The sequence below is a fragment of the Terrapene carolina genome, unplaced genomic scaffold (assembly GCF_002925995.2).
Source record: "Terrapene carolina triunguis isolate 2854851 unplaced genomic scaffold, T_m_triunguis-2.0 Scaffold89, whole genome shotgun sequence".
NCBI classification, from domain to species: Eukaryota; Metazoa; Chordata; order Testudines; family Emydidae; genus Terrapene; species Terrapene triunguis.
The window spans coordinates 8,394,308-8,416,595 of record NW_020664440.1 but is presented as its reverse complement, the minus strand read 5'-3'; the positions used below and the strand labels follow the sequence as shown (position 1 = coordinate 8,416,595).

General features: G+C 40.0%; 1 protein-coding gene across 7 annotated transcripts in view; it reads left to right on the top strand.

Annotated features, from left to right (window-relative positions):
• FOXP1 (forkhead box P1) overlaps positions 1 to 21,152 on the top strand; it is a 220,319-nt gene extending 199,167 nt beyond the window's left edge. For all 7 annotated transcript variants that reach the window (XM_029911165.1, XM_029911166.1, XM_029911162.1 and 4 more), the window contains 5 exons: positions 494 to 595; positions 5,736 to 5,857; positions 7,945 to 8,014; positions 12,720 to 12,886; positions 20,247 to 21,152. In XM_029911165.1, coding sequence (XP_029767025.1) covers positions 494 to 595; positions 5,736 to 5,857; positions 7,945 to 8,014; positions 12,720 to 12,886; positions 20,247 to 20,391 — 606 coding nt within the window. In that variant the 3' untranslated portion in view covers positions 20,392 to 21,152. The remainder of the gene's footprint in view (positions 1 to 493; positions 596 to 5,735; positions 5,858 to 7,944; positions 8,015 to 12,719; positions 12,887 to 20,246) is intronic.
• Positions 21,153 to 22,288: the final 1,136 nt, after the last annotated feature.

Genomic DNA, 22,288 nt, shown 5'->3' with positions numbered 1-22,288 from the left:
TTCCTATAAGGGTTTTGAGAACTGCAATATATAACATAATTGCTTTTGATTAAGTATTACAATACGATGTGATTATTAGGAAATTCATTTCACACAACAGTGAAAATGAGCCTGTTTAAAGATGGCAAGTCAATTATCACAAGCTACAGTAATCTCTGATCCCTAGAATTAATCTGAGCTCTAAATAATTACTGAGCTTTAATCAGCTAGTGAAATGTTTTGCATTTCTCTTTGATTCTGCTTTATGAATGACTAATAAATTAATATTTCTGTAAGGAAACAGAAATAAAAACTCAAAACAATTAGATAATTCCATTCTGAATCTTGCCATTGAACTGTTAAATACAGCCATTAATCTTAAAACACATTGTGAAACCCTCTTTTGGATTTTTGCTCCAAATCTCATTTTTTTTTAATCCGTTAAGGTAAAAGTATAGGTGTGTTTGCTGGGAGTTTTGTCATAAATCATCATGCATTTTATTTGCTTCACAAGGCTATCCTCGAATCTCCAGAAAAGCAACTAACACTAAATGAAATCTACAACTGGTTCACACGAATGTTTGCTTACTTCAGACGCAATGCAGCGACATGGAAGGTAAGGTTTGCACCATGTATGCCTCTTGCCTTTGATATTTGACATGTACAGAATAGACATTGCTGATGACATAACAAATTGTAACGGCATATGGACATTAAAATGTAGATCGGCTGTTTTGACACACACAGAGTGTCTTATCTGCAGGAACAATTTGATATTTGGCAGAAAAATTCTTCTGCCTTTGAAAACCACTAATTGAATCCCCATTATTGGCTTTTATGTCCTGTGATTGTGCCACCAGTTGATCTGTGTGATTTCTCCTAGTAGTGAAAGTCTAGCTTTTCATCTGGAACATGTAGGGAAAAAGGGTGAAGATATCGTGTCAGTACAGGATATACAGTTTGCCTTGTTAGTTACACAGCTCTTCATTTTTCTAGCTGTGTGACCACAACAACCATCTTTTCCAAGGATGTATAGACAAGTTATTCCTCAGTCAATTGGTACCTGACTAATTTAACATTCCAACTTGTTATAACCTTCACTGGTTTATGATGACACCAAATAGAAGTTAATTTGGCATAATGCTAAAGAAGCAAACCAAGAAAAAAACATTTAATCTAACAGACACAAGAAACTAAAAATTTGATGCCTTAAATTCTTACAGTAGGGTTCTGTTGTTCAGTTAGTTTTTTTTATATATTTTCCATTTTCACAGCTACCCCTTTCCCTTGTGTGAGCTGTTATCATAGCAACTTATCCACAGTAGCCTCTAGAGTTGGTGTGATTACTACTGGATGAATCAAATAACAGGATCTTACACTGAAGTAAAAATTACATCTCGGTCCTTGTAGTCTCTGTTGGTCCAGGTAACCCAGTAGTTCTTGAACAAAGCAGCAGCATACCAGCAGATCTGATAAATGTCCCCTATACCTGCTGTTTTCTTTCATTTCTTCTCCCTTTGCCTTTCTTATTCTAAAACTCAGGACAGTTCCTTCAAAGGATGGAGTTAGAGAGGTCTTCTGCTTCAGTGGTTCATTGGAAAGTTTATTGTATTTCACTTGTGTGCTTTTGCTCCTCAGTGTTCCATTGCCTTTCATTCAAATGCCTTGGGGCAAATTTGTAAATTTCAGTACCACCTCTCAGACCTCAGTCATCTGTACCTAGGAAACGCTCTGAGATTGGTGCTTTGATTTCTGCACCTTAGTTGAATAAGTTGAACAGTGTTTCATCTGCAGCTTCCTAAGTATTAAAAAAGGAAATGAATTTTCCTGAATTAAAGTTCTTTTCAAGGGCATTTTGACAATGTTACTGTAGAAAAACAGTTTGGTTTCAGAACACTTTCAGTGGTGTACACTTCTTTAAAGATTACAGAACCAATGTGTTCCTGATTTTAAAATGAAGTATACACGTTTGTATATATACATTATATTCATATGTACAGTGGAACCTTCTTATAGTCAACCTGTTCTAGACATGAAAACACTTCTTTACATCGGAGTTCTACTATCCAGAGCCTGCTTTTTCAAAGCTCTAGTTTTCAGTTTTCTGTTAGTCCTTTGAGCAAGATTCTTCTTCACACACATACCTCGAACACCCCCCATCTTCTGTGGCTGTGGCAGCCCTATAAAAGATATGTTTGTCTCCTGCTGCTTGAGTGACTCCAGTGGAACTTTTCCATAGCTGCAGGAGAAAGGGCTCTAGCAAGCATTCTCTTTGATTCTTGCCTGCAGCTATGGGGGCAGCCACCTGGCTAGACATCTCATTAGTAAATGTGACCACTTTTTGGAACTGGTTTTGTGCATTATATAAGATCCGCTCTAGAGGCTCACAAAAGTCACGGGCAGGGAGAGTCATGCTTGCAGCTCATGCAGCATACTGGAACCTGATGACAAAAGAGGTGCCTATGGCAGAGGAGGCAGAGAGATGTCTTACTGGAGAGTCCCACAGCTACAAAGGAGAAAAGGTGCATCCCAGAGAGACGTTTATCCTCGTGAGCGCAGCAGGGACCCCCCTGACACTGTGTAGGTGTTAAGTGCGTGCTCTTACAAAGCAGTAGTATGTTCCATCACTACTGGCAAAATGGATGTCCACTTGAAGTAATTTGGGGCCTTCATGCTGATGGCTGCTCAGATTAATGCCAGCCTTCAATGACCGCAGGTGGCTGAAAACACAGCCCAGGATTGGTTTGACGTGAAAGCTGCTCGGGTTCTTCATGGGCCCAAGGGTCTGACTGAAGAATCAGAATAAATCTGAATTTGTGCTTTTGTGCTTCAGGCCCATCTTCAGTAAATGCTCAAATATCACTCTGGCCACAGTGTAGGATAAGGATCTGGAGTGGGTGGGTACACCTGAGATCTTTTTTTTTTTTTTTTTTTAAAGGAAAAAAGAACTTCTAAATGAAACACTTCACCAAATGCGGCACAGCAGTGCCTGAGCAGTTATTAAAATAACAAACCCTTTCATTTAGTACATTCAAGCATGTTCAGGGTAATTTTTTCTGAAAAAGTGGCTTGCATACAAATATTTTTTAACGAGGTAAATATATAATCTTACAATAATAGTGCCTAATTTTTCTGTTAAGCAGAGCGCTAGAAGAACATTCTGAACTGGTTCTGACAGGTCAGAGGCAATGTCTGTTTGCTTGGTTGTTTTTTGGAGTAGTAATCTGCTGCAACTGAATTGCAGCCAGGAGGCAGAAGATGCAGGTGTGGCTTTGAAATGTTGGGGGTATTGTTCAAATAAAACCGTTAGCTAGCAAGAATCCAGGAGCAGGAAAACCAAAAACAATGATCCTCTATAAACTCACTAAGCAGGTGGTCAGATATAAACATGGAAAGCTAAGGCATCTTTCCCCAAATACTTTACAAATATTTGATTTATCTGTGTAAGTATATTCAATCAAAGCCTGATCCAGTCCTCCTAAAAGTTAATGGCAGGACTCCCATTGGCTTCACTAGAGCAGGATCAGATCATAAATGATTTATACAGCATTAGGCATATTTAAAGAAGAATGCGGATAATTCTGTTCAATTTTTTATACAGAGGCTGTTTACAAAGTCAAAGCATCCATTTTTCTGAATTTTTCTGTCTGCATTCCATCAATTGCCTCATGAGGCTACAGTATTGCTTTTCACTGTGTGGAATATTTGTAACCATTTGCAAAACTGATCCAAAATCTATCATTATTATTTTATATTCTGTTACAAACTTGAAAATGTTCCCATTTGCACTGGAAACTTCGTTTGGGTTACACGGATTTAAACCCCTGTCCTGTGTCAGGTTCCCCTAGCAGGCCACTCTGCCAATCAGGAGGACTCTGTTAGCTGATCCCAGTGCAGGAGCAGGGGTCTGACTGAGTGCAGATGTAGTCAGCCCGGTTTCTATTGAAATGCATGAGAAAAATGTCCATTTTCACGTGTTTTCAATGTCGAAAAGAGCCATTGTGCCCAACGTTTCACACATTGTGAAATGGGGAGGGTGCAAAATGTCAGATCCCAAACAAATATTGTGACTTTCTCAGAGATTCAGCAGCATCCCCTGCCTTGTCCAGAGGAAAAAGTCACTCAACACTGATTTCCCCACCAGCTCACAAACAGATCAGCCTGGTGACAAAGTAGAGAAGCTTAAGAAGTATGTGGACTTAGTACTGCAGAAATGTGACATGCCCCCTAAGCACGGGATCGAGTATGTAAGGCCATATTCACATTGTGCTGACCTGTTAAGAAGAGAGTCCATATGCTGAATCGTTGCTATTATGAGTGGATAGGTTATGGGGAGATGCTAACTACACAGAGAAACTGCCTGCAAAAGTAACAAAAGGCTCCCAGCCCTCCCCTCACAGATGCGCACACACTGCCTCTTAATTTACATGACAAATGCACTCTGCATAACCTTTGTTTGCGCAGTGATTTAGACATTCCTGATTAGAACTCCTTTCATCATCCAGACCTGATGTTCGTAAACAATGTGTTTAGTCTCCTGGTTGCCTAGATTCATGCCTATGTGTTTGGCATTGCGCCTGCTAACAAGTCAACCAGATTGACTAGATCAGTGATGCCAAGGCTGATGGATGTAGTTTGTTTGCCTGCATGTTTCCAGCAAATGGCCCGGTCCCCTTCTTCTGGTCACTGATCCTCTTTCAGTGGCAATGCAGAGGCACTAGAGAACAGGCTTCATTACAAATCTGAGTGGCTTTACCGCTGTGTAGTTGCTCACAAAACTGGGGGTGGCACACACTTGCTAACTAACAAGGTATTCAGTGCCTTTTCAGGTAGAGCAAAGACATAAAAGACACAATTGATTGTGTTTGTATGAGAAGTGTCTTACTGTGTTAGGCTTAGGCCAAAGTCAGAGGATGTAAGGGATCTGCTGATTCCATCCTGCAGAAGCACTGGATTACATCCAACAGAATTGGGTCTGACCATCAGAAACCTTAGCTTGGGAATGCCCAATAAAGGAGCCTAGGAACCATAAGAAAAAAAACATGTGTCTCTACATGTGGGGAGATTATCACTTTGTTTTGAGAGCCCTCCTCATGCATGTACTTGGCAGAAGCTCAGTTCAATCAGTACAGTAGCCTGCCAGAAATGAGAGCCAACTTCCATATATGAGCATGCAGTGGAAGACATGACTTGGTGCACTGTGGTGTTCACTAGGGTGCTATTTGGTGTGAAAAGAGGTTCAGCACCTGATTCACATTAGTCCAGCTGTGGGAAACCACAGAAACCCCAGCTCCAATGCCTCTTTGCCAAATTGAGCCCTCTGTAATTACATGAAATTCTTTCTCTGGTCTTTTAAACTGTTTTCTTTTTCCAGGAGTGGATAAGTTTCCATTACAAACTGTGTACTTGTTTTGAAAGTATCTTAGAAATGTTACTCTAACTGTATATGAAATATGCTGTTACCTGATGTGTGTACATAAAATGATGGAGGTTCTCATTCCCACCGTGAATAATTGACAAAATAACTTGAATTCCTAATCTCGGGTTTGAGATTTTATTTTTATCTTTGCAAAATAAGATCTTAAACATGTAAAGATCTGGTTTGTTGGGGGAAGGAGGGTGAGGGTTGGGGGCGGGGAACGGAGTTATCTTTGCAAATAAGGACTGTCGAGCTGACTATGCTGCTGTTCTTGGACAATGATGAGTGTTTTCTCATAGAAAGTTTTTGAATGTTTTCTCTTTTATACTTGCTGCAGAATGCAGTGCGTCATAATCTTAGTCTTCACAAGTGTTTTGTGCGAGTAGAAAACGTTAAAGGGGCAGTATGGACAGTGGATGAACTAGAGTTCCAAAAACGAAGGCCACAAAAGATCAGTGGGTATGTCCACCATGTTTGAACTTCTTAGCCTAGCTTGGATCATGCTTACAGTTTAACGTAGAGGCTTTTGGCTGCTAGATGGTGTTAGACCAACACAGGTGGTTTCACATTGTTTCAGTTAAGGGAAACAAAGAAAAGCATCTCATCACTACTGTTTGTATGCCCACCAGTACCCTTGCCCCTGCTTGCTTGGTGTTTGTTGCATCACATGCTAGTAGCTTTTAGGTGGCAATGCATATTAACCCTCACAAACCATTTGCTTATGCTTATTGCATTTTATTTTCTTTTTCCTTTTCCCTGTATTTGATGTCTGTTCTGTCCCCGATCCCGTGTCCCTTTGTTTCCACTTCATCTCCTTTGCTGCTGCTCTTGTCCCAGGGTGCCATTCGCACCAACCTCTCCCTGCATAAGTGCTTTATCAGAGTAGAGGATGAGTTTGGGTCCTTTTGGACTGTTGATGATGAAGAGTTTAAACGTGGCCGTCATATTCAACGAGGCCGTCCTCGAAAATTCTGCCCTGATGAAAACTTTGGCGAGCTTGTTGCACAGTAAGAGCTTTTACTTGCTTTTATTTTTTTTTCTGCTGTTGCTTTGCTTTGCATGATCTACCCATCTCATGTAGACTTGCATTTCATGAAACCGTGACCTCACCTTTGCTGTAAAAGAAACTAAATGTTGTGGGTTTATATATGTGTTGCGCTTGTTCCTGCCCTAATAATGCAAATGCCTAGGATAATGCTTCTTTGACATGTGTTGTAATTTTGTTTATAATGCAATGTAGACTAAAAGGTACTGCTCCTAGAGCAGAAATACTGTAAAGTTGATTATCAAGAAGGTTTGTAGGCGAACTAGATTTGGATTATTTTCTGTTAGATTCAGTTATATGCTTTGCTTCACAATTCTTAGCCCAGAAATACAAGTCGATATTCCTCAAATAAATAACTGAAATGCCCCCAAAGCATTCTGACAATGATTACTACAGTTGGACCTGTAGTAAAGATTACAAACAACAAACCACCCTCTTTCTAAAATGATCACTTAAAAATATCCCGAAGGTTCCCAAGGCAATTTTGTTTCCCCTTTAGTTGAAGACCACCTGTCTAGGGCAACTGATTTTTGCTGGTCTCAAGGATGGTCAGTTTAAGACAGTTATCATTGTGTTCTGTTTCAAAACAGAAACAAAATTGTATTGTGGATGATGTACATTTGGGGTTGTCTGCCCTGGACCTTCCCTGGCTTGTACTTTCAGCAAGATTTTTCAAAAGTGATCTTGGGTGTGTGGGTTTTGGGTGTCCAGCCGAGACGGGGTGAGTTCTCAGCACGATCTTTAAATCAGGCCCCTTTTACAAACCTTGGCTACAAAGGTACTGTGGTATTCTAAAGTAATGGTTCAAAGAACCACAGTGGGATACTTTTTTATGAGTGCTCCCCTGACTCAGAGTGGCATCTTTCATGTTCCCTACCACTTGGTTCTAGTGCCACAATATCTGCCGTTCCACCTCCCCTCCATCACCCACAACAAAAATGCTTTGGGCTATCGGATAGCCAAGCACTCTACTGTGCTGTCGGAGATTTGTCCAGCAGGAAACAATACAACTCTGAAAGCAAGAATTCTGAAGTTCCTACTTATCAAAATTCTACTATGCAGCTATGGATGCCAGTGATGTCAGCTACTACATAAGTCAGTCAGTGTACGAGTTAAGAGTCCATAATGCTTTTAATGGTGATCTCCTTATTATGGACCTTTATGTAGTAACTTACTTTTGGATAGGAAGAACTTTGGAAAAATTCTGTTGGATTTCTGTAGAAAACAAATGCTAATATATAATATTTCAACAGGGCATTAGAATACGAGATGCTGTAGCTGTTAGAGATTTAAATAATGGTCTTCCATATTTAATAAAGGCAAATGCAAATATGGTAGCCATACAACTAAAACATAAAAGTTTTTAAAAAACAGAAGAGAACTTTTATAGCAAACAACACAGTTTGTAGTTTTCTGGTGTGGGAGGAAACATAACATGATGGAAACACACTAAGATGAGTAGTTTGCACTTAACTCTACTTTTTATGTTTTTCTTATGCAGTAACCCTTCTCTTATTAAAAACATACAGACCAGCCACACCTACTGCACACCTCTCAATGCTGCTTTACAGGTAAGATTAATGGCTGTAGCAAATATGCAACAGAGGCATGTGTCTTCCCCACTCATTTCAAAATATATTAGCCTTGCTCTAATTAGATATTAAATTTTAATTCCGTTAAACTTTTTTCTTAAGTGCATAAAGCATCATAGTCCCTGGAGGCAAACACATATCAGGCTGCTTCAGCATTAGCTAGATGCTTAGCATTTTGAATATTGTGGCAAAAAAATTAAAAGTTCACTTATTAATATTTATCAGCAGTATCATAATTTCCATCCTCTTATTTCAGAATTTCACTTGAGGCAAAAATACCACAAGTGTAATTACTCTAGCACAGCTATTAATGTGCTGAATGATAGGATACTGTATCACATGACCTTCTATTGTTCATGGCTTTAAAGGGAAAGCAGATCATTTCTTCCCCCTCCCCACCTTCTTTTACGGACTATTTTTTCATATTTTTCTGTTGTTGTTAAATAACAAACGTGTAGTTCACTTTGTAAAGAAGAAGAGAGATGTCAGAAATGATAAAGAATATTTAGATATTTCACAATACCGGAATGATGTGCAATATATATGTATATAAATATATGTTCACAATATAAATTTGTGTCTGTATCTGAAACATCTTTTGTGTTTTATACAAAAGAAATACATGTTTTCCTCATTCTTTCTCTGTGCAAATTTCTAATAAAATTATTGGTGTCCGGTTCAAATGTCCCCGGTGAAGTCAGTATTCACTATAAGAACCACTGACATAAGTGACAAGCATTTTGGTATTTTGCCTACTAATTACTATGTGTTTTCACACCTTTCCACACTGTTTTCCCCAATCACTACAAAGGCCTTAATCTTGCCATGAGATCCTCACATGCAGTAGCTAATTTCTGGATGGAGCCCCAAACATCCATAGAGAACCTTCCCAAGATGTTCATCAAAGGTTAAACTCAGTGCAGTGGATTTAATGTGGTGTTTGGGCAATTAAATGTTGTGGAAGATTTACTAGCTTTGCAATCTAAGCAATTTATTTATTTTTAAAAACAAGAAAACAGATTAATAGGAGAGAAGTGACACTGTGCATTTCTCCTAATTATTTCAGTTAATGCAGTAACTTCTGAAAAGCAAATGAAAGCATGTTTAAAGGAAGCAACTGTAAATACCGTTCATTAGTAACTTATTTTCCCGTGAGCCTTGTGAAGTGTGATTTTTAAAGACTGCTTTGTCTGTTGAATAGTGTTAAGATTACAAGCACATTTTACATTCATGAGGCTGAAAGGCAAAAATGAAATGATCCTGCATTCCTTCAGATTCTGTTAACTATGTGACTAATTTCAATTAATATGCTTATCATACAGAACTGTTCATGTCTTCTTTCTAAAACATGTGTTGTTGTTGTTTACATCTTCTTCCATTCTTGTCTTTTGTGATACCCTCAAAACTATTTTCATTTTCAGGTTTTTTCTAGGGAGTAACGTGTGTTTGTGTTCTCCAGTAACACTAGATAAAAAACTCGATTCAGATGAGAATATGGGCAGATTTTGCTAAAGCTTTTGAGTCTTGTCAATAAACAGGGTCACAAGATAACTTTGTGCTAATTAAATACAAGGTTCTATTAGGGTTAAAATATACCAGCAGGCTCCTTCCCCCCTATTAAAAAGCAGCAAAGAGTCCTGTGGCACCTTATAGACTAACAGATGTATTGGAGCATAAGCTTTCGTGGGTGAATACCCACTTCATCAGATGCATGTAGTGTTGCTTTTTACAGATCCAGAGTAACACTAACACGGCTACCCCTCTGATACCTCCCCCCTATTGTCAAACAGTTTCTAACTACTAGCAAAAAACGTACATCTCATGGTCTTCTGCAAAAATTGTGGCATGTCCTCTACTGTTCAAAAGGACTCGGAGCATTCGCAAAAAAAGAAAAAAAAATTGGCATAACATACTATTTGATGCATAAGATAACTAACGTGTCAAATGACTTGGTTTGTATAATACACTTCCTAGTCTCTGATACAATTTTCCTGTCTGTGGACATGTTGAGTCAACTTGTCAATTATTGACTAGAAGTGTGCCCCCTATGGTTTTGGGCATATCCTGTAGCATGTGCACAGACCTGTCTGTTGTCTGCACTCACAAATTTGGTGGGTTCCTGTTTTGAGGCCTACAGAAAATTCAAAGTTATGTGCCTCAAAAAAAAGTCAGGATTTTTTTTCTCTCCAGGATTTTTTTCTCTCCCTCCTCAGCTGCACCCACACACCTCTGACATTTCTGATATCTGCTTTCCCTCATGGTCAGGGAGAAGAAGCACCTTTCTCTTCCCCTCTCTGTGCGTGGAGGGTATAAGGATTCCAGGTCTCGTCCTGGGGGAGACCTAGAAGCATTTTTCCCTGTTCTGACAGTGTTGGTTGGTCTCCCAGAAGATCCAGTGCTTCCACTCTATTTTGCCCGATTAAGCAAAGAGCACTCTTGAAATCTGTGCTCTACCCCAGGCAAAGGTGAAGCAACCGCCATTACACTCTCCTTGCAGACCTGGTGGTGTAAGCTCCTGTGTGAACGAGTAGAGCAGGGTATGAGGCACAGAGGACTAATGAGTCTGTCCTGTGTAATGTGGTAAACATTAACATCCCCACTCGTTAACTGTGGGGTTTGCTCCCTTTTCACCTCCAGTGTGAGCAGCACTGAGGGATAAAGTAAGGGCAGACCAAACCTTCTCCCAACACTGAAAGCGGTCCTAACCCTTCTGGCTGGTTCTGAACAGTTCAGTTAGCATTGCTGGGTTATTTTAAAATGTTGATGTGCCTCTGCCCTTTCTGCCTCCACCTGGGACCAGAAGCACCAATATTCTGAGCACAAATAGAGTGTGTTTTTCCATCATGGATAAAACCAGGCAACACCAGTAATCTGCGAAAAGTCTCATCTTCAGAGGTCCACAGCCTGACCTCCCAGCTAAAGGAGTTCAAGAAACTACTAGTGTTTCTGGATAACGAGTCTGACCTGCACTTCCGAACTACCCATCGCTCCCTGCTTATGCAGAGAATCAGGCCATTTGCCGAATTGTGGTTTGCAAGAAACAATTATATCAGGTGCTTCTTCTGTCCCACCTCTTCCTAAATAAATTGCTTTATTGCAATTACAAGTTATCTCTATGGGGGAAGAGCGTGCCTTATTATTTTGCAAACTGCAGGAAATGTGAGCCAATCTTTACATTCCCTTAATCAAAATTAGTTTGCTGCATGTTGAATCAAAAAGATAAAAATAATCCTCTTTGTCAGAGTAGCTTTTAGGATCACATGCGATCAGATGTTTAGAGAGGTCAGCCTGGGAGAGAATTAAAAGGGAGGTTGTGCTCGTAGCTGGGTCGTTCCCTCTTGCACATTTGTGCTCGAACAGCAATAATGGCAGCAAGTGAGGAACATCCCAAGAATCAGCAACAGCAGAGAGCACCAGGTGGGAAGCTCATTTGCATGAACTACCCTCCCCTGGGCTGTCTTGCCTCGTGCAGCCGTGGTGCTGATGGATTCTTTTTGCTTGACTGTAGCAGGAGGCTGACCTTTCCCCTGAATTAGGTTGACCACTGCAGAGCCAGCATCTGTGGCTTTCCGTGCTGGTACGTCTCAGAAAGCCATGGACGTTGGTTCACAGATGGGTAAAATGGTCTTTTGGTTTCAAAGGGTTGCTTCCTTTTAGACACCCCTACCCCCCCCCCCCCCCCGGACCAGCAAACGAACTCCTCTCACGTCAGGACTTGACGTTGCTATATTCCCATCACTACATGATGGGATTGTGCTGGCCCAGAAGAGGTTTTAACATGCTGCAAGCCTGACTCGCTGATCATAGGACAGCCCTGTCAAAATGATCAAACATGAGCATAGAATAAATACTAGCAACCAGTAAATCTGGAATACGAAGGAAAAGGTTTAACTGTTTATTCCCTTTCTACAAAGACCTACATTTAGAAGATGACTAAAACATGCCTATTACAGTACTTATCAGAAATAGAATCATGTCTGAATGGGATCAAATCTACAATATCTAAGATAATATCAGGGTTATCAGAGCATTTAAAAAATAGAAAACGCCATCCTAATTTACCCTGCCTTGTTAAATGTTAGATTTCTCTCACCAATGCTAAAGTAACACAGCAAATATTATAGGGACGAGTTCATACTTCAGTTATGTTGGTGTACATCTAGAGTAACTCAGTTGGCTTCAGTGATGTTCCTCTGGATTTGCGCTGGCATAACTAAGAGAAAAATGTAACCCTCTGTAACCGCTCACACATCACTTCTCAGTCATGTCATGACAGTTTTGTGCTCTGGTAGAAAGGAATTCTCAATCAAGTGAATTTGCTCTAATTGCTTTTTTAACTTTTTTTTTTTTTAAGAAACACTATTATTTTTGAGGCTATCATGAAAGTAGAAAAGGTAAATTTGCTTTTTCCATGAGTTGTAATATCCAAATGGGGAATAGCAGGAACTGTCCCCTCTCGTGCGCCAACAGTCCATTCCATTTTGAACTCCTAAATGCTCATGCAAATCGTGTGACATTTCCCCTGGTGGAGTCAGTGCACGACCTTTTTGAAAACACATTTTTAAACCCAGCAGTTGTAACTCATGTAAATGAGAAGAGTGTTTTTTGAACATGTGATTGTGTTGTGCCGTGTATAAAAATGTGAGACATGCTTCTTCATACACTTTTTCTGTGTCCTTGGCAGGCTTCAATGGCTGATAATAGTATACCTCTATACACTACTGCTTCCATGGGAAACCCCACTCTGGGCAATTTAGCCAATGCTATGAGGGAAGATCTTAATGGTGCAATGGAGCATACGAACAGTAATGAGAGTGACAGTAGTCCAGGACGTTCCCCTATGCAAGCAATGTAAGTAGAGCATATACGTGTGTGTTTGTTTAGGGGTCTGCTAATATGTAACGGTGATATTCTTCAAAGATTGTGTCTGAAGTTCCAATCCTGGGCAGCAAAAGGAAAAGTCTGAGCTTCTGAAAATATTTAGGTTGATTAGAATCTAAAAGGGTCATTTACCAACTTCCACATAAAACCAATCAACTCAATCCAGTCTGACAAGTGCACACAGCTATAAAATTCTTAACTCACTTGCCATTCTCTTCGTTCGATCCCAGACCACAGAGCTACAAAAACACTCTTAGGCAACTTTATGAAAAGTTTTTGTTTGTTTCTACTTCAGACTACCCAGTAAACATGCTTGGCGGGGCGGAGCTGGGGGAATGAGTTTGTTTAGCTGGTTTGTAGTAATAATCAGCAAACAACAGTATTGCTCGGCATTAATGATGGCACATGTGAAGGTATGCATGATTTATAGATTGCTCTTAAAATATCAAATGGAAAATTAATAGGAGCATTATAACAACAGACGGCAATATAACGAGTGCCTATATAACCACATGAAGTAATGGGCGATTACTGTCCATGCTAAATCTAAATGGCACCAGGGCAGAATGCTAGTACAGGAAAGGATAAGCTAGGAATGGTGTGCTGCCCCTGTGGGCGTGTTCAGTATTTATGGGTGACTGAGTGAGTTTGCAAAGCTGTAAATTCTCCTCTCGCCCCCAAATTATATACGGGATAATTGGCAGCTGGAAAGGAAAGCCGAGTTTATAAGTCACGTAGTTCTCAAATTTTAAAAACTGTTTATTTGGAGCGGCTGACTACTTCTGTGAGTAAACATAGATGAAACACAGTGCTCTTATCCAGCGGTTCATTAAAATAGACTGTAAAATCATTGACTGAGTTACCAAAGCGCAAATTAAAAGAAAAAAGTCCCCAAAACCCAAGTAATTTGTAACCTTTTACTTCAAAGTAATTTGAATACGGGATTTACAAAAGTAGGTCTGAATCAAAAAGTAGAAAAACATTAACCTAATACCATCATAGTAATTAGTTATGAAACTAATTAGCATTTAATGGAGAGAAAAAAAGTTTCCCACCTGCATAATATGATGTGGGGGAGCGGGAAAAGGGGCAGGAAGCTAAAGCTCCGGATACTTTGATATGCCAGCGTTTTAAATCCGTGCACAGTGTGCTTTGAAAAATAATCTTTAAAGATGGCAACATTCATTTTTAATTCATAATTAATTTGAACATTGTCTTTTACCATTTACTTCAAAACATTTGAATAATGTGTTTAGCTTTTACAGTGATTGTTTGTGCAGTATTAATTATCTTTCCCAAAGTAGCGTTACGTGACACACTGTTAGTGCTATCACAAATGGATTCCTCTTCAGGCAGTTTTAGTCACAATTGGTTATACTCTGCCCATGCCCACGTAGGGTTTTAGTGGAGGAGGAGGAGGAGATGGAATTTTTTTCAAGAATCCTGGACTAACATACAGAAATGAATGTTTATAAATTTCCTTTCATCCATGGTTTGTTTTTTTTAAGGCTCAGGGCTAGTTCAGTTCATGTATTTCTTCTTTCACCTAAGATTTCATTGTTTTTGAAGGGAGTATGGGGCGGGAAGTGTAACAGTAAGTGAAAAGCAGGGTAGCACATTTTCTAGAACCATATGCATAGCTGTGGCCTTTACTGCATTTAGTACCCCTTATTTAGTACTTAGATACCAAGGTGAGAGGCACCTCAGAAATACGAGAGAGAAAGATTCTCACTGTCATCATCCACCAGAAAAACCCTTTTTGTGTTGTAATATGAAAATGATTGTTTCCTGAATGATTCCATATTCTCAAATGGATACTGTGTGTTCCGTACTGAATATTTCCTTTTGTATAAGTAAAAATGCAGCAAGGTGTATGCCCTGATAGCAGCTTGTGGGCTTTCCCATTAAACAAGTGTTTTGAAATACTTTGAAAGGCCATGAAGCAGGATGCTGTTCAAACGTCACAGGGTTTACACTGTTTGCTAAATATAATTATATGTCAACATCAGATTTCCAGTGCAGACTATCAGTGTCATAGACAGTTACTCTTTGCAATATCTTATTTCCATTAAGTACACTTTATAATGACATTCTCTATTCTTTTCCAAAACACGCTTCTCTGCCATAATGCAAATTGTTTTTTAACAGTTCCAGTATATTGGAATAAATCAAGCCTTAAACTTTATCATAAGGTTTAGAAGACCTTGTTAACATGACAACTAAGCAAGTACAACACTTTAGCTGAAGTCTCATTACCATTCATTTCTTTCCTTTTTATGACACATTGAACTACTGCTACTCTCCCCCCCCCCCTTTTTGAAACACTAGAAAGTAGTCACATAATTACAGCTTGGGGACATAACACTTTCATCCTGATATGCTCCAAAGGTAGCCACAAAGCAAACTATTCCATGCTGTGTGCACCACCAGAACACAGTGGCTTTAAACAACAGTCAGCTTTATTAAAAAGTCCTCTGTTCCCAGAGTGGACAAACAAAAGAATTACTCAAATGTGAAAAGAAGGGAAATCTGTGTTCGGTAAGGTTATTTATTGTTAACCCCTTCTGAAGCCTTAGACATTCCAGTTAAATGAAATGTGTTAAAATTCTGCTACTAAACAAAAAAGACAGATTCCATTTATGAGATGTATTAAATAGGGATTCAAACTGGTTTGGAAAATTATAAAAATCTCCCCATCTCTGAACACTAACCTCTTTACACTGAACATAGCTGGTAGTTTTGAGGTGTTTGAATAATAATCAGTGGGTTTTCATTTTCACATGCCAGTTTGCTGCTACCACCAAAATACCACACAAGGGGCTGGATTGTGCTTTAGTTTGTTTTCCATGCAAGTTTTCTGCTTGAAGTTTGGATAGTTCAGATAAACATACTAATTTGGGGAGATGATTCCTTCAAATTGGACTTTCACTCCTTTGACATTTACCCAACCTTAAGTACCCGGGGGAAGGTGGGCTATATAGGCATGATATTAGAGCTTTGGGACTCTCTCTAGCTTTGTCTTACTTGGACTCATTCAGTCCTTTTCACTGGTTTCCATTCACTTGGCTTTGCATCCCCAGTGCTTTGTAAAGTACTTCAGGGGACAAACCCAAACCTCAAAGTGAAACTCAGTCAAAACCACTCGGTTTCACACGCTTTCAAAACAAAACCATGAGCTGTCCTGTGGTTGCTTTGGAAAGGTTCAAGAACCTTTTGGAAAAACCTGGATTGTGTTTCAGTTTTGCATTAAAGCAGGTGAGTTTGGCCTGATCTTGGATTTCCTAATGAAATTTTCAAACATTTCTACAAATTGAAAGGCATATCCTGGGGAAATCCATGGAACCAGGAAGAGGGGGAAAGATAGTCACCCACCATCCATTACTGTAGCCACAAGACTTTAGCAGCCACCATGGCTTTTGTGCAACCTCTTTTTCTGTGTAGTTGTGGCTCCAACTACCTGGCCACACCCTAGATCCTTTTCTGTGGTGGCATGCAGGTTGACCTCATAGAGCACAACAGCGCAGTAGGCAAGTTATGCATTAACGTGCATCGGCATCCCCAGCTCTTCCCACCCCCAAATCTCCAAAGCAAAACGGCATGAGTTCTGCTGCATCTAATGCCCTGGGGACAAACTAAACCAGATTTGGCCTAAGAAACTATTATGCTGATTGGAAATGAGACCGATCAAGTATATACAAGGACTGTTGTTTTTGAGATACTTAACAATTACACAGGTGCAGCCAGTGTCTACCCTATCTGCTGACACATCTTTGTTAGAGCTTGGTGATAGTGCATAAGCCTAATAGACTGGTTAGATGTGCTGGCACTTTAACATGTGAACAATAGCCTGGGAAATTCCACGACCAGAGGAAGAAGCCCTCCCGCCATCACCACTTCAGGTTCATAAAACATCAACGTGTCCTTACTTTTGAAAGAACGACCTGTATTCATTTTTCACAAATAACAAAAAACAATATTTAAAACCAAAATGGCAGCAAAGACAAAAACACAATGAGCAAGACTTTTAAATGAATACAATAATCAATATTACCGCCATCAGTGTAAAGGAATGTAGAAATCACTTGCTCTTTTTTTTTCAAATTCTCACCCAGAAAAAGCCCAGTGCATGATCATAACACTGGTGTATTCTAGTTAGAAATATAATTGATCTCTTTGTGTGTTGTCTCAGGTCCCAATCAACAAAGCACTTAGCACATGCTTAACTTTAAACATGTGATTATCCCCATTGACTTCAGTGAGACTTCTTATGGGCTTTGCTGGATCAGGCCCTGATTCCTAACAACTTGTTTTGAGTCTTCTCCCATGTGCATTTCTCTATTCTTCCACGGTTGTGTCAAAACTAAACTATCTGAAAAACCACCTCTCTCCTTGTGACAGCTGAGCTCTGCTGAGGTCCTAAATAGAAAAAAATCAGGGGCCAGTGTGTGGGGGTATTTTCACTAGTAACTGGGGGATTTGCTTCCCACTGGTCCGTCAAATAATGAGTGTGTTGACATTTTAGGACATAGTGTGAGGCCCATCTGTTTTCATAGATGTTTGCCTGGGTGTGGTGGAAGTATATGTTTACTTTTAGGAGATCCTATACCAGGGATCGGCAACCTTTGGTCCACGGCCCACCAGGCTAAGCACTCTGGCGGGCCAGGCCAGTTGGTTTACCTGCTGCATCCGCAGGTTTGGCCGATCGCAGCTCCCACTGGCCGTGGTTCGCTGCTCCAGGCCAATGGGGGCTGCGGGAAGCGGCGCAGGACGAGGGATGTGCTGGCCGCGGGTTCCCGCAGCCCCCATTGGCCTGGAACGGCGAACCGCGGCCAGTGGGAGTCGCGATCAGCCGAACCTGCGGATGCGGCAGGTAAACAAACCAGCCCGGCCCGCCAGGGGGCTTACCCTGGTGGGTCACATGCCAAAGGTTGCCAATCCCTGTCCTATACCCAGGTCCAGAGATCAGTGGCTAATGTGTGTTTCACTATGTATTGCACACGCCCCCAGAGACATGCTGATATGGCACATTTTCATAAACTGAAAAAATAAATAAATGTGTTCAATATATGCCTCTGTGATGGGATCATTTCTCCCTGCTGTTCCTATACAGGATGGGATGCAAGGTGTAGCTAATTCCCACATACTGATCTAGTTAGTTTTGCAACTCAAGAAGTTGAAGTGGGATTGAAAGGCATTCACAGCTGATACTAGAAATCTGTGTAGTCAGCCAGGTGGATGCTTCCAAACCTAATCCAGTTTCAAACTGAAACCAATATCTAGAGTATCATGACTTTTGAAGTACATGTTTACTAGGTGGTTTGCCTGCAAAGATATCACATAGCTTGAAATATACAAGTTTCTCTTTGGCTTGTTTGCTGGCTGCAGAACATAATTTTCTCATTCAGCCCAGTCAGGGGCTCCCAAAGGGTCCTGCCTTCTGGTAACACATGTGAATACACATTGTGGGCTAGTGTATAAAGCATTGGACTGGGACTCAAGAGACCTGGGTTTCATTCCCAGATCTGCCACCATTATTCATCTTTATTTATATTACTGTAGCATCTTTGAGTCCTAGTCATGAAACAGGGCCCCATTGTGCTAGGTGCTGTACAAACACAAAGCAAAAAGATGGTCCTGGCTAGGTGACCTAGGACAAGTCACTTTGCCTCCCCGTGCCTCAGTTTCCCCATCTGTAAAATGGGGATAAAGATACTGAGCTCCTTGGTTAAAGCACGTTAAGATCTACTGATCCAAAGCACTATATAAGAGGTAGGTGGTGGTGGCGTTGTTATTACACGCTTGTCTTGCTGCATTGGCTCTTTTCCTTGCACATCCATGCGCAACAACTGAGTTTACAAGATAGGCAATCGTGTTCACCACTAGTTCAGAAACGAGGATTGGATCCTTAGTTTGAAAATATGTTTTTTTCTGTATTATGTGCAGGCGAGTGAAACAGAAAGCATTTTCATTCCCATCTAGCCAGAATTATAAAGTGAAGGGTAATGATTTTAAACCTTTTATTGTAACCTGATGCTTTGTAAGAAGAAAAAAGTTCTTAACCAGGAATGTTTGCACTTATGATTAAGTCTTTCTTTACATAGCCTACATGAAAGGGTTAAATCAGGCTGGCTAGAGAACAACCCAGACTGTGGGAGGTGGATAGCAACTCAACGAGAAACAGAATGGGACTTGAACTCATTAACACTTTATTTTAAGGGATTGCCTGCAATATCAATTATTTAGGAAGCAAACAGGGTCTCCATTGGCGTGTCGCGTTATTAATACTTGATAATGTCAATAAAATCCTACTTTCCTATGAAGTCCCACCAACAAGACAGTATTGACTCACATGGCTGTTTTACATATCAAAAGCTACTGAACAAAAAAAGTAATTTGTATTTGTAAAGGGTTTGTTGTAAATACGATTTACGAACAACATTTTTCAATTGTTATCATACCCGTTTGGAATGACCAACCCACATTCCCCTGCGGGTTATTCATGTGCTATTCTATAATGAGAAATTTGGCAGATCTCATCTCTTTAGTGCATCCTTGTGCCCACCATGAGCTGAGGATCATGTTCTGCCTTGTTTACAGCTGACAGTGTTATTATTCTCGTTAGGGCTTTGCTTTCTTATCATATTGTTGTGTTGAGCGAGCCTTTTCCTCTCCGTTTGTGTTTCCTGGCAGAGCTTTTCTTCCCTTATTGACAGTTTGTAAAAATATGCATTAATTTGGAGTTTAAAGCATGTATCATGGTGTCTCTTTGCTGTGTTTGCTTGAAGTTGATTAATGATAGAACCTCGCTTGGGGTCGTCCTCTGGAGAGTTCTCTCACAGGTTCTGCATGTTAACTAGAAAAGCAGAACACACAGCAAGCCATGATTAGCCCAGCCTCCACCAGCTCAGTGGGTTGACAAACCACTATTTTGCTTTACTATGCTTATTTCACTTATTTAGCTGAAGATTGTGTTAATCAACTTAATACGTCAGTTGAGAGTATATTCTCTAAATCCTGTGAATAAACCATATATAAGAAAGTGCTCCTCCCAGGATATGTTCCCACTGAAGCTAAGTAATTGTAGGCACATTCTGAGACATACACTTTTTGGTGGTTTTTTTTCTTTAGCAGCAAACCCAAAAGTTCAGGGCCTGCATTTCATACGTGCTGAGCACCCACAACTCCTGTAGAAGTTAATCAGGGCTGCGCAGTGCTCAGCATCTCTGGAAATCAGGCCTTCAATTTCTCCCAAAAATGTCAGTATTGCCACAGCAGGACAAAGTCATTTTTAAACAGGGAAGTTGCTGATTGACTGTTTTAATTTTCCTAGGCACCCTGTGCATGTCAAAGAAGAACCGTTGGATCCAGACGAAAACGAAGGCCCGCTATCCTTAGTGACAACAGCCAATCACAGTCCAGATTTTGATCATGACAGAGATTATGAAGATGAACCTGTAAATGAGGACATAGAATGAGTATGTCTGACGTCATTATCCTGAGAATGAAGATTGGAAAAACACGTCAAATTTAGCTGTGAAATCTCTCCATTATTGTACAGTCTGGAGGATTTTCAGTACACTTTGACAACTATGAAATATGTTAACTCTTAGTGCCATCAAGTATCCCATTTGGGAGTATTTTTGATTTTTCTACTTTTTGTTGAAAAAAGGAATTTGTACTCTGTGCATTGGATGGACTTGTTTGGTACTTGGGATTTTCCTCTCTTACAGTCAACATCAGTGTTGTAAATTTGCTAAACTGATTCACTTACTCACATTTAGCAGCAGGTTTTGGACTGCAGTCCTGCCAATTTTGGACACTGAGGACATCAAACTCTGAGCATGTACATCTAAACTGCAGATCAAGCCTTTGCCCAGATTTTAAGGATTCCAATGGACAACATATTTGCACAGTACTGCATGTTGGTTATCACTGCCTTTACTCCTTTTTTTGTTTTTTTTTTTGCTTCCATTTGGGATGGGGAAGGCATGTGTGTGTGCGCGCGCGTGTGTGTGTGTGTGTGTATGTGTACTGGCGAGGGGTTACAAGAAATATTATCCCAAACTTTTTAATGTATTGCTTTTATTTCCCCCCCCCCCCCCCACCCCTTCTGCTCTACCATTTTAAGTTCTGACCTCAGGCCACATCTCGGCCCAGGGCCTTTTGAAGGCCTAATGTTTTCTGTACTTTGTGATGAATGTTAATAGGTGTTTTTATTATACGAAGCTGAATGTCATTGAATTGTTTGTAGTTTTTTCCGTCATTCATTCCAGTCTCCTTCAGATGCCACCATGTTTTCTTTAGCTATGGAAAACATTCCATTTTGGTGTCTGTTTTTTTGAAAAGGTCCCAAATGCTGCACTGTACACGCCGAAGGGTCGTCCAACACAGAGAGAGAGAGAGAGAGAGAGAGAGAAGTACTGTAAGAATGAGAATGAATGACAGATGAACACAAAAATACTGTAGGAAGCAACATAAATTCATTCCACAAAGCAGGGGGTTTTTTATTTTTGGTTTTGGTTTTTGATTTTTTTGGCAGCAATGGGGTGAATATTAGCAAATGCCACAAAATTGAACAGCACAAAGAAACATATGCAGCACCAACAGAATTCACTTCATTAGAGAATGAATACTACAGTGGCAGGCTCTCAGTTGTTTAACATGAGTTTTAATGGGCCAACAAATCTTTCTGGAATATCTAAGATTACCAAGATGGGTACCTATACATTTATTATTATTTTTCATTTGCGAATAGTGGTTGGAAAGATGACTTCATTAAACTGTTGTAATACGTGGCGATGTTTCTCAGTTAAACATCAGTTCAGGATTGCTTGGTGGCATTAATCTGTTCGAATACAAATTAGATTTCAGATTGAACTTGTTATGGCAGTTAATAAGGACTGAGCCCACTAATGCTAAAGTGTTAATAATTTCAACTGTGCAAATTCTGTACTGCAGTTAAGATTATTATGCAATATTACACCAGCCAGTATCAAAACCTCACAGTAGAAAACAGTAAACAGTGGGATGGGAGGGAAGGAAATAGCACTGGGGCTTGTTTGGTAAAACTGGCAGTGCTCTTCAAAGCAAACATTACATACAGAAAGCTGTTGTTACAGGTCAGTACACCTCAGTCACCAAACACCTAAACGCTTTCATTCTGCAACCACTTTTCTGTCACTCATTTATTTATGTAGGACTGTAGCTTTTTGTTTAATTATTATTTCAAAAAAAGCCTTTCAGAGCTTAATTTATATTCTTCTTTGTACCTTTCCCCCCCTAAAATTACCAAAGATATTACACAAAGGTAAATTATGTTCTCTATTATATGCTTTATCTTATGAAGCCAAATATCCTCTTATTGTTGATCAA